Consider the following 12,882-nt stretch of genomic DNA (forward strand, 5'->3'; position numbering starts at 1 on the left):
AGATCCAGCACTTTATCCAATGTAACACCTAGCTGCCCCTAAAGCCCATTTTATGGTTACAGAGCTCTTTAACCTCTATTTCCCCATTTGATCCTACCAATAATAAGCCAGGAAGATATATAATTTAGGAACTACTGAAGAAATGGAGGCTAAAGATTGATTTATCCAGGGCCATAGAATTACAAGGCAAGCCCACTAATTTGGGAGTTAGAGGACCTGTATTCAGATGCCCGTTATCACTGACATAAACTGTCCGGGCATCTGTACAGTGTGTTGGGATTGTACAGCTTTAAACCTGATTCCATGATTCCTAGTCCAGTGAGGTTACCAGTGTATCATAGTGCTGAGTAATTAATTCAAGCCTAAGAAAGTTGTTTTTGGTCTGAATTTTGAGCTTCCAAGTTGAGAGTGGCTTACTTTGAAGCCTTGGCCACCAGCATCATGGCTTCTGGACAAGCAGAAATATACTCTCATGAGAGTCTGGGTATTTTCAAGTGTGAACGGCCAGAAAGTTTTAAAAACAAATATTGTGTGAAATTGGATACAAAGACTAAAAATTCAGTTCCTGCTCTCGAGCTTACATTTCTAGTTGAATAGAGGAAGAATCACCTTAGTGCCAGAAAGGCTCAGACTATTCCAATAAATGATGTATTTAGTGCCAAAATCCATGCTGGGTTCATAGTCCACTGGCCTTTGTGCCATATACCATTTTACCTTGATTTTACTTCTGAGAGTGACCAGATAGCAAGTACTTTCCCTCTCTGGCCCCAAAGCATTTGATTGTAGTCTAAACTCCGTTTTCAATTATATTACAAGTAAAACATTTCTCCCCCCACCCACTGCATGGAAGGGAGAACTGGGGAATGTCTGAAGGACTGGAATCCATCATTTGAGTTATTCCCACATCACTAGTTGATTAGGTATCACTAGAAATGTAAGCTCTTTGAGAGCAGGAACTGAATTTTTAGTCTTTGTATCCAATTTCACACAATATTTGTCTCGACCCAAACCCAAACCCAAACACTACATCTTCTCCAAACCATTCCACGGATGGGAACATACATAGATGGTAAACTCCTTCTAATCTTACTTTCCTTAATCCTAAATCCAAAGAAAACCAACTGTCTTAGGCAGAGATTCTTTATCCCACAGCTCCAAGCTCAGATGGACACTGCTTCCACTTTTTTTTTTTAAGTTATGTTTATTTAGCGTATGTACACATAAAAGAGAATTCACCATCTGATCCCGCCCAGCAGAAAACATGCACAAACCCATGGTATATGAATGGGCAGGGGGCCTAGGCCCCACAGTAGTGGTTGGGATGGTGCAATCCTGCCAGTCACAGCTGTAGGACAGTAGAGAGCTGGACTGAACTGCTGGGTGGGCCGTGGCTCTGTAGAAGTTAACATTAGAATAAGCGTGCGCCATAGCCAAAGGTCTGTTTGATGCTCTCAAAATAGTACCGCTGCCAGCCCTGTCTTGTCCGTTCCTCCTCTGGCGATGGGATGCCTTTGCCCTCCATGAGGAGCTCGGTCTCTCCATCTTTGTCAATAAAGGTCAAGGTAATGGTAGCAAAGTGTCCTGGGGAAAGAGTTGAATAGTCATTAGAACCTCAAATTCCAAGCCCTGATTCCTCAATCCCTTTTCTTTGACACAGCCATGTGATGTGCCCTTTCCAGCCTGAAAGGTTTAGATTTTTCTAGTGGGAATTAATTGCAGATTCCATGTGGGAAATGGCTGAATATAAACGTCTCAAGCTCAAAACTGAGAATGTCACTACCGCAAGGATTCCCACAAACCATTTCAGGACTTAGTAGACCCCAATCCCACTGCCTAGTGTAGGGATATATACAATAAAAGAAGGGGCACTTACCATCAGGCCAGGACTTAAACCTCCATTTCATCACAATCTTGTTTTCAGGGACCTATAAGGGTAAAAGAAGTCAGCCTGGCCAAGGCTTGCCTTCTGAATTAGCCTCCCTCCCTCTCCTTTGCACAGGCTAACGTCGTCATAAAGTATCATCCATGAAATTCTGCAGCTGAGAGGACAAAGCAGTCCATACATGTGTTAACTTCGGCAAACCCTAAATTAGGCCCAATCAGACTGGATCAGGTAGTTTAAACACTGTAATCAACCTTTGGATAGATTTTTCTTGTAACTGTATCTTGAGTGTGATACAAATTTAAATAGCTATTCATTTAGAACAATCTAGTTTTAAATGTAACAAGAATTTAAGGGTCTCAGCTTTAGCTACAAAGGTCAGGAAAAGGGCTGTTCTTGGAATGCAGTCCAGGCACAAGTAACACTCACCAGATCTAAGAACTCCCCGGTGACATTGCCATCCAGCAAGTGGAACTTTCCCCCCTTATCAGCTTCTAAGACAGCAGAAGCATGGGTGAAGGCCTGAACCATCTGCAAGGACAAGAGAAGAGGCAAGTAGTAGTGCCTCAGTTTTCCTAAGACCTGGCATTTATTCCATCACTGATATTCTTAGTCTCATTCAGTTCTTACACTTAGTTTATTTACAAACAAGGGCAGCCACGGGCCCATAATTACACTTAAGTCCCCAGTTCTGGGGCTGGCTTCCCTCACTGTCATTATCCATACTGACCCCTGGCCAGTTACAGCTTACACACCATCCTGTGAATATCTAGGAGCCACATTCAGGCTTCAAATAGACTCACTCTTTAATCCCTGCTTCAGTCCTTGAAATGACTGGTTATGATTTATCTAGTTCTATTTAATCTTGCCATAGATCATTTTAGCAGTAGATTAAGGGCCTTACATGATGGTTAGGATTTCTTTCTGGGTCCCTGACATCATTTGAAGAGCAAGAATTATTCAATAGCACTTGGTGTGTGTGTGTGTTTGGGGGGGGCGGGAGGTAGGGGAAGGGCAACCTCTCAATCTTTAGTCAGTATGGGAGAGAGGGTATAGTAAAAAAAAAGAGAAAAGGGGGGGAGGGATAAGAAGTGTAAAGACTAGTACACTTTCAGGTGGCTCAATATGTTGTATCCCTTAGGACAGGGGGGTCCTAACTCTTTTTGTGTCATGGATTCCTTTGGCAGTCTGGTGAAGCTCATGTTTGTTTGGTTTGGGTTTGTTTTTAACGAATAATTGAAGGAATACTAAATTTCAATGAGCTTAGTGAAGAGAAAAAAACAATATCCCACCCAGGTCAGAACCCCTTGCTTTAAGGCCTGTGGTTTAGGCAGTAACTAGGCAAATGAAACAACAGGGTACAACAGTGCTTCCATGGATGCTAAAAGTAGGAACAGCTGCTTTCTATATAAATGCCAAGTCATTTGGAAAAGCAGTTACAATCCCTGGGCATAACAGATTCTGTGCAAGTCACACACACACTTACCTCTTGGGTGACAAATACCCTAAAGAGCTCCTCTGGTGATGTTAAGAAAGTATCCTTCAGAATGATCTTGCAGGTAGGGATCTTGACACCAATGGTTTTTGGCTGACTTGCCAAAGTACCAGTTTTGACCTGTGGAATGGAGCCAATTGTCAATTTACTGTCTAATGATGATGTAATTAGAAACTCACATTATCTAAAAACCCTTTAAGGTTTACAAGGCACTTTTCTCAAAACTCTGTGGAGCAGATATTGAGAAATAATAGCATTCCTATTTTAAAGGGACATGTGGAAGTTAAGACATGTTAGAGCCATGTCTGATGAAATTTCCCATTATATCCCAATGCATATTTCAGGAAAAGACCTAACAGACCTCCTACATACTCAAAATTGATCACCCTATGTGACAGAGAATGTGTTAAACTTATTTAAAGGAAATTGGAATCAAGGGAGGGTTTGAACTGTCAGGTACCTTTCTGAGAAGCATAAGCTTTTTAAGTATTGTTACTCTCAGAAAAGGCCTCTATGCTCAAAACAGCGTTTTCTACCTATAATGCTCAGTTATATTCTTCAGGCCACTCCTCACACACCCTCCCAGAACATATTGACTAAATACGTGACACTGGATGGAGACTTTGCCCTACTGGGCAGTGTGACACCTTTGAATTTCTTAGTGGGAAGGGGCAATTGTCAGACCATTAGATAACCTGAAGATAAGGCCTCACAGAGATATCTAGCAGCCACAATACAAATTAAGGACTGTACTGAAGAGACACACAAGTGGAAGCTATAATGAGTAATGCTGTGTAAAGATGACTGGAACTGAATGAAATCAAGGTCCAGGTACTTTTCTGAAGTAGGTCCTTGGTGAATTTTAGATACCCTAAAAATGTGTAAAAGAAGGCAACTTTAGGATGTTCCAACTGTAGGCTGCTTCTAGTTTGTAAACACTTTGGATGTGTGGTGGAGGGGAAAAGAGAGACAACATGCCTATATCATGTTTATTTTTATTCATTTAAAAAACAAATCTTCCCTTCAGAGGGAGCCAAGTAGCTGTAGAGTTCTTGACACCCCTCATTTCCCTGGCTCAACTCAAGTGTTGCCATATAGAGAAAGTGCCACTTACTTTGGACTCCTCAGCTTTCGCCGGCAGCTGGGGAGCTGGATCCACAGTCTCACCATTTAGAGTAGGTAAGATCATGCCCTGTGTGAATTCTGCAAAGACAGAATCCCAGCCACAGGGTTAACTCCTTAGCAAGTTGGAGGCATTTGTTCTCAGTACTACAGAAGGAATTAATACTAAGAGGAGGAAATGTACAGAAAAACTGTTCAACAGACACCAGTTACAACAGATACAAGTACTTGAAATGCCTCATGACACTGTTCCAGCCAACATTTTTAGCAAAATCTTTAAAGGCCAAATAATAACTACAACTGTTTTCACAGAAGCAAATAATGACATTAAGCATAATGTGCCCCTGTACATGCAGCTGAAAAGGGAAGAGAAGTTGTTAATCTGGACTTTCATCTTTACTAGTAGTATGTCAAACTAGACTTGTTTTAAATGAGCTCACATCTGAATTCTCTAAAGTGTGTTCTGTAGTTCTCTGTTGTAACAAAAGTACCTGTAGGCTGGCAAAGAAAGTATCTGGAATGCCACCAATTCCACGACTGAGTTATATGCTGATATGATACCTGGCCCTGCTAAGAACATTTAAGTAGCACCCCATTTCTCCTAAAATAGTAAGATGGGGGCACTACAGATCCGGATCTCCTCTCTCTCCAGCCCTGACACACACCAGACTCTCCCCACGTTTGGATTCAGTTGGGCAAAGGGCTCTTAGTTCTTTTCAGTCCTCCAAAAGAGCAAAAGACAGAATGGCTTGTCTCAAGGCATACCTGTTTTAAGAGTCCTGATGTAAGTTTCCACTGCATCTCGGATCTTTGTCACACCTTCTTGCTTCATTAAGGCCAACAGGTTTGTGTCGGGCTCATCTTTGGCAAGACTCACACTAACCTGAGGGGAGAATCAGACCGTAAATAAACTGAGAGACTTAAGTGAAAATCCTTCTACATGTAGAAGTTTAGCAGTTACATGATTATAGACTACACTTTTTTGGGGGGGTGAGGCAATTGGGGTTAAGTGACTTGCCCAGGGTCACACAGCTAGTGTTAAGTGTCTGAGGTCGGATTTAAACTCAGGTCCTCCTGAATTCAGGGCTAGTGCTCTATCCACTGCATCACCTAGCTGCCCCTATAGACCACATTTTCAAAGGAAATATGTATGCAGGGATTCAATCAATACCCTGCCCTCACATAAAAGCCCCATTTGAAACATTCCTTCAAAGGTCTTTTTTCTGTCAAGGCAATGGTGGACAGCATTAGGAAGCAAAAGTCTTCAGGTGAATAAGATTAACTCAGTGGGGTAGAGTGTGAGAAGAATTTACAATCATGTTTAAGCCTAAGTTGCTTTGTAAGATCTCAACTGACCTAAGGTCTTAGAAATGGTTATATGGCAGAACGAGACCCTGAATGTCTGACTCAATCCAGTATAAGCCATAATTATGTAATTTCTTTGGAAGGAAAGAGGCAAAGGAAGAAAGAAGAGGAAAGAGGGATGAAGGAAGCCTTAGAGATGAAGGACTAGAAAATGCAAACCTCCACTTCATTGACATCGTTTTCATCCGACAAATTGGGGATCTCCACGTGTCCCTTGTATTTCACTCCTGACTTAGAAGTACCTGTCAACAAGATTTTGCTTTGTTAGATGCTTTTGCTTCTTTCCTTAGTCAATGAGACCAAGGTCTGAGATTTTATGGATTATTTTGCCCAGGCTCCAAGTTGAACAGGGACTTTCTTGTATTCCCACATTTACATTCAATTTCTTAACTTTATTAGACTCAACTTCATTAGAAAATTGGTAAGGAAACCCCTTTTATTTAGTAAAGCAAACCTGCATTTACTGGCCTCAATTGGCTTAAAAGAGTTGCCTAAGGCACTCAGAGTTAAGTGACTTGCTCATATTCATGTGGCTAGTATATACAGTCAAAGGCAAGACTTAATCAGGGTCTTCCTGAGTTCAGGGCCAGCCCTTTATTCATTATGCTATGTTGCTTCTCTACTAGAGTTCATTCCCTAAGCTTTCACAAAAGAGGGTTCAGAGCTGAGCCAATTCTTGATTATGATCACAAATATCCCTCATGAAAAATATAAGTGAAGAACTTTATTAGCATTAAATTTTCCCAAATATCCAGGAGACTAGGAGTAACCCAAGTGAAATGTTCTCTATTATTTAAGAGGCAAATGTACTTAAACTGCCTGACGAAATCTGGGGGATGTTCTAAAAAAATGCAACTTGTTCCGGGCTAAAGCAACTAATGCTCTTTGCACAAAGCTTCAAGGCAGTCCATTTTCCTCTCCTTTCTCACAAAGAGATGGTTTCAGCTTGTCACAAACAGCTCTCGGACAGCCATTTAACAAATATTTTCCAAGTGACACAGCTACACACAAAGTACTGTGCCAGGTGCTGGAGTCATTACCATTCAGAGTAAAATGCAGACACCCTTATCCTGTCAGAAAGCTGGCATGGACCCACCTGTCCAGTTCAATTTGATGGTCCACTCATAGAAGAAGATGAGTTTGCCTTTGCGATTGTTGATTGATGCCTCTCCATCGAGCTTGCTCACTTCTGTCACCTCACAGTTGCCTTCTTCACCTTGCACTTGGATTGCCAGAAACAGGGATTTCAGTTTATCAGTGGACCAGTTTGAAGCATCCCTCTCAGTCCTAAAAAGGAGAAACATAACCATGGAACTCTCTCTCCCCAGTAGCTGTTTGGAATCAACCCACTGTATGAAAAAGGCTCCTGGCTAAGGTTGGGGGCAGCTACTGAATGAGAATCCTCTGCTTGTCTAATGGAAAGGGATGGCAAGGGGCAGCTAGGTGGCGCAGTGGATAAGATAAAGCACTGGCCTTGGATTCAGGAGGACCTGAGTTCAAATCCAGCCTCAGACACTTGACACTAGCTGTGTGACCCTGGGCAAGTCACTTAACCCTCATTGCCCTGCCCAAAAAAGAAAGAAAGAAAGAAAGAGATGGCAGGGGGGAAAAATGCATGAAAATCCATCTATGTGAAAACTACGACCAATAGTTCCAGTTCAGGAGTGCTGCTTTCAGAAGGGAGAAGCAGAAGGAAGGGTGACAGTCAACATTTTGATAGTTCTTGTGTCGAACAAAGAGTGTTTAAAAATTATAACAACAAACATATACACAGAACTTCAAGGTCTGCAAAGTGATTATCATTTGATACGAAAAACTGAAGTAATTACGTTACCCCACTTTGCACCCCAGATGGGTAAATTAAGGTTCAGAGAATTTATCACTTATCAAGTCATCCAACTACTAAATACCAAGAGATGGGATTCCAATAAACCTAGGTCTTTCCTGATACCAGGTAAAGTGCTCCATACAATACCACACACCCTTCTCCCTCATCTACAACAATACTAATTATTATGGTGAAGCTACTTATTATCATGTATTCTGATATGAGTAACCTAACACTCAACTGATTCCCCTTATGATCAAGGGTAGGAATTTGTAAGACATCTACTAGAATCAGAAATACAATTTGTGGTTATAGTATTTAATAAAGTAACTGGTCAACAATTCAAGGCCTGAAACAGAGAGGAATCTGTACTTAAACCAACTGAGCTAACCAGTAGATGTCAATGTCAATGCATCAAACTTTGTAAAAGCAGAAATGTTAGGCATGAGGCCCACAATACTCCCTAATGCACCCTGAACCAGCTTAAAATGTAATTGGGAACTATTTAATAAAATAAATAAAAATACAATACAACATAGATAATGTTAACTTATGGTTTTGGAAGTCAATACAAGCCCTAGGAGATCTGTTTCTTTTGGAGTTTGATACCACTGCTGGAGCTTTTCTAAAAAAAAAAAAATAAAGCAACTTGTTCACTCCCTTTTAAAGTAACAGGTTATAGAAAACTGGGCTAATACAACTAATACTCCTTGTATAGAGCTTCAAGGCAACATGAGTTCCTTTCACCTACATGTCAAAGAGCAGTCAATTTAAGAAAAAATTTAAAAATCCATTCAGTCATCTGTAAAACAAGGGGATATGAACACACCAGTTAAAAAATAAAACTAAAAACTCGTGCATTCAACAAGTATTTGAGCACCTATGTTGTTGTTGTAGTAGTAGTAGTAGTAGTAGTAGTAGTAGTAGTAGTAGTAGTAGTAGTAGTAGTAGTAGTAGTAGTAGTAGTAGTAGTATAGGAGGAGGAGGTGTGGTGGGAATACAAGAAAAGCTCTCATTAATTAGACAAACCTTTGGGTTGTAACAATTAAGACATATCCACAAATAACTAAAACAAAGCACAAAGTGGTGTAAGTACTTTGAGAGAAAGGCACAAAGAATTCAGAGGAGGAAGAGAACATTTACAGCTCCTTGAGAGAGAGAGTGTGACAAAGGGAGTGGAGAAGAGGAACACCAGGTTAAGGCTGCCTTAAGGAAATGACATTTGAGCTAGGCCTCGGAGGGAGAAGAAACTCCAGCAGTAACTCATTAGCCAATGTATCGCTCGGAGGCCACCGGTTACCTAGCAAAGGACTCGGAACAGCTCTCCTCTGGCGAGCCTGCCCAGCCCAGCCCAGCAGCCATGGCCCGCCTCCCTCAGCAAAGGACTTTCTGATCCTTTTGGGGGACGGCAAGGCGGGGAGCAGCAGAACAAAAGTCCCCCACTGTCCAGCAACTGGTACTTCCCCGACCCTTGTCGCCATAATTCCCTCGTGTTTTCGTTCCGGTGGAGCCCACCCTCGTTCTCCAGGACGCCTGGGTTTGCGCCTTCTCAACACGTGCGGGGAGGGAAACGTGCGTCCCCAGTAACTCGGCCCTGCAGGCGCTCGGGAGTAAAAGCGGGCCAGAGTGTCGGACCCCGGCTTTCCAGGAGAGGATGTTTGCCCGGGCCGAGGCGGGTACTTTCTCCATGGGTTCATGCTTTGTCCAACAGGAACCTCCCTCCTCCTCCCGTCCCCATCGTCCCCCAGCTCCGCAAGCCTCAGGGCCCCCGTGCGGAGCTCGGCTCCGGGGCCACCCCGAGCCCAGGCCCCAGCCGGCTCTCCTTCCCTCCGCTCACCAGTGCCAGTTATTGACGTTAGTAGCGTCTGCCCGCTCCTCCACGATCCAGCGTGGGTCACCCTCGCCCCACTTGGCCATCTGGTCTCGGATTCTGCCGCCGCAGGCTCCCGCACAGCCCCGGCCCCGGCCCCAGCCGCCCGGCAGCGCCTGGAAATTACTAGAAGCGGGCGCAGCGCCTCCCGGCTCGCTTTTCCCTCCACCTTCCCCCCCCCACCCCAGCCCAACCTTCTTCGCTCCCCCTCCGCAAGCTTCCGGATCCTCCTCCTCCTCCTCCTTCGGCCTACTCCCACCATGCACTTCCGCAGGGTAGGCGCCCCCCTATTCTCAGGGTTCCGGCCTACTCCCCACTTGTTAAACCGACCCCCTCCCTCACGAATAGAGCCACAGCTGCAATTATATATCAGGAAGGAATACTGGATGGCCTGTCAGTGCGTCGCGCCGGAAACCTATAGCTCTTCTACGCGAATCTTCCCCATGCAATGGGAATGAAAAGAGTAAGCTTTGCTCTCGAGGCTCTCTGGGAGTCGTAGTTTTTGTTCAACCGTCCACTCGACGTCCGGCGGAAGGAGGCGTTGGAAAATAAGGAAGTGTCCCGAGCCCACCTGCCCTGCGCAATCATGTTTCTGGGCGTTGTAGTCCTTAGGACCAAAGTCGAGGACAAACCGGGAAAAGGAGAGGAGAGAGGAAAACGACAACTTCCAGCATGCCGTGCGGCCGGACCCCCTCCCTAGACGGGTCTCTTCTCTGTCTTCCCTTTACCTCTCGGCTGCTCTGTGTGACAGGAAAAGCTCGGCGGGCTGAGGTTGAGTGATTGCCGCTGAGTCCTGAGAGGGAGGGGCCGATGCGGAAGAGGTAAGGGGTTCTGGCCGCCCCTCGTCCCGTACACCCCACCCCACCCCCGTCCTTCTGTTCCCCCGCCGGTCACCGCGCAGTTCTTCCTGCGCCGTCCTGACATTTCCGGGCCCCGGATCAAACTGACGCCCGCTCCCCTCACGTCCCTCTGGAATGCCCCCCCTCCCCCTCACATGCCAACCAAGGTGTCTGGGGGAAGAGGAATGCAGGGGGAAGGCAGGGGCTGCTGAGCATCCCCCCCCAAGATCTACCCCGACCTTTCCCCTCTCCCTACCTTTGGCAGGTGGGTGGGGACGTGGCCTCTTTGCAGAGATGTCCAGAGAAGGGGCTGCAGCCAGGTATGGGGGAGTGGGGGCGCCGATGTATCTGATTGGTTAGAGTCAGGAAGACCTGAATTCAAATTCAGCCTCAGATACTTCTTAGCTGTATGACACTTGTTTGCCCCAATTTCCTCATCTGTAACTGGGGGATAATAATAGCACCTACCTCCCAGGGTTATTGTGAGGATAAAATTAGATGTTTGTAAGGCGATTCGCAAACCTTCAAGCGTTATGTATTTGTAGGCATTAGTATTTGCAGATATCTTGTTTTACTTGTTTACATCAATCCTGGGAGGTAAGTACTGTTTTCATCTCCAATTTAGAGAGGAGAAAACTGACTCAGAGAAAAAGTTAAGTGTCTTGGAGGCTAATTTGAACCTAGGTTGTTTTGATTCCTCAGCAGTAGCACTTCCACCTAGCTGCCTTTGCCCGTGGATAGTAAAGGTTGGAGGTGAGATGCAAAGCCAGGTCTCTCCTGAGCTCCGAAGTCCGGTACTGTTTCCATGTAATGAATGATCTGTCTCTAGTGCAGATGAAAGAGCAAGAGACCTGGGTCAAGTCAAGACACATGGGTTCTAGTCTTTGCACTATTGATTTAAGAAGGTTAAACACATCTCTCCAGGCACCACATGCCTCCTTTGTGTAAAATGGATTAAAGTATAAGGTCCCTTTCTATATTAAAGAAAAAGGATTTTATTTTTTAAATGCCTTTGGGGTAGTTTTGTTAAATAAGTCACTTCCCAGTGATTCCCATCCCCCATAGAACTGGACCTTCTTTTAAAAATTTGTATTTTTTTCCCCTCACCTCTCCCAATATCTTCTTCCTTCTTCTTTTTTCCAAAGAGACATCTATTATAATGGAAAATAAAAATTCATCAAAACTAACCAACTCATTAATCAAATTGAACATTATATGCAGTGTTCCACACACTTAGTGTGGAACTTGGGCTGGGCATTCTTCTATCTCTCCTTTGGGGCCAAGCTTAGTCATAGTTTCATAGCATTCTGTTTTAATAGTTTTGTTCTTATCATTCTTTCAATGTACACTATTATGTATTTTGTTTTCCTGCTACTACTTATTTCACCTTTGTTATTATTCAGTCATTTTTTAGTGCTTTCTGACTCTTCATGACCCCATTTGGGGTTTTCTTGGCAAAGATACTGGAGAATGGTTTGCCATTTCCTTTTATAGATGAGGAAACTGAGGCAATGAGGGTTAAATACTTTGCCCAGGGTCATGAAGCCAGATTTGAATTCGGGAAGATGAGTCTTCCTGACTCCAGGCCCAGCACTCTATATCCACTGTGCCACCTAACTGCCCCATTGCTTCACCTTACATCAATTCATATAAATCTTTACATATTTCTCTTTATTCATCTTTTCTTTCGTGTAATATTTCTTTACATTCATGCAGCAGATTGTCTATTCCACAATCAGCAGGCTTTGTTTCCGATTCTTTGCTACCACAAAAAAGTACTGCTATACAATTTTGTTGTACATGGTATCTTTTTATTATTGCCTTCCTTTGGGTATATACTTACCAGTGGGATTTTTGGGTCAAAGGGTATGGGCATTTTAGTCCATTTCTCAGTCTAATTCTAAGTTGCTTTCCAGATTGATCAGACCAGTTTACACCAACAGTGTACTAACACTTCTGTCTTTCTGCATATCTTCCAGCATTGACTATTTACATCTTATCCCATTTTTGTCAATTTACTGAGCATGAGGGAAAAACCTCAGTTATTCTGATTTACATTTCTCTCATTACTAGTGATTTGTATCAGTTTACAGGATCTTAGAGGCAATAAATGGAAAGAACACATGATTTTGAGTTAGAGGATTTGAGTCAGGTTTAATCCTGGCTCTTCTGTTTCCTAGCTGAATGAACTTAGACAAATCACAACTTCACTGAGTCTCAGTTTCATTGTCTGCAAAATGAGAGATTTGAACTAGTTCTCTAAGGTCCTTCCAGCTCTAGATCTTATGAACTCAGAGTTGAAAAGTGTGTTAGAGGGCCCATAATGGACTTTAACAAGAAACCCCTAGCTCCTTTTCTTGTCTTGACCGAGATGGCTTTTTCCATACCTAGTTTGAATCCTTTGGTCACCACTGAAAAGCATTTCCTGGGGGCAGCTAGGTGGCACAGTGGATAAAGCACTGGCCCTGGATTCAGGAGTAC

At 43.6% G+C, this 12,882-nt stretch overlaps 2 protein-coding genes across 2 annotated transcripts in view; one reads left to right on the plus strand and one right to left on the minus strand.

Moving 5' to 3' along the window:
* Positions 1-1,181: 1,181 nt before the first annotated feature.
* Positions 1,182-9,741, minus strand: AHSA1 (activator of HSP90 ATPase activity 1). Its single transcript, XM_043989796.1, has 9 exons — positions 9,530-9,741; positions 6,961-7,151; positions 6,024-6,106; positions 5,265-5,382; positions 4,492-4,580; positions 3,369-3,497; positions 2,312-2,413; positions 1,874-1,925; positions 1,182-1,581 (listed from the first exon to the last, which is right to left on the minus strand). The coding sequence occupies exons 1-9, from the start codon at positions 9,607-9,609 to the stop codon at positions 1,409-1,411; spliced, it is 1,017 nt and encodes a 338-aa protein (XP_043845731.1). The 5' UTR covers positions 9,610-9,741; the 3' UTR covers positions 1,182-1,408.
* Positions 9,742-10,150: 409 nt separating this feature from the next.
* VIPAS39 (VPS33B interacting protein, apical-basolateral polarity regulator, spe-39 homolog) overlaps positions 10,151-12,882 on the plus strand; it is a 41,634-nt gene continuing 38,902 nt past the window's right edge. The window contains 1 exon segment of the mRNA XM_043980609.1: positions 10,151-10,383. The gene's annotated coding sequence lies outside the window, so the exon portion shown is untranslated.

The sequence above is a fragment of the Dromiciops gliroides genome, chromosome 2 (assembly GCF_019393635.1).
Source record: "Dromiciops gliroides isolate mDroGli1 chromosome 2, mDroGli1.pri, whole genome shotgun sequence".
Lineage (NCBI taxonomy): Eukaryota > Metazoa > Chordata > Mammalia > Microbiotheria > Microbiotheriidae > Dromiciops > Dromiciops gliroides.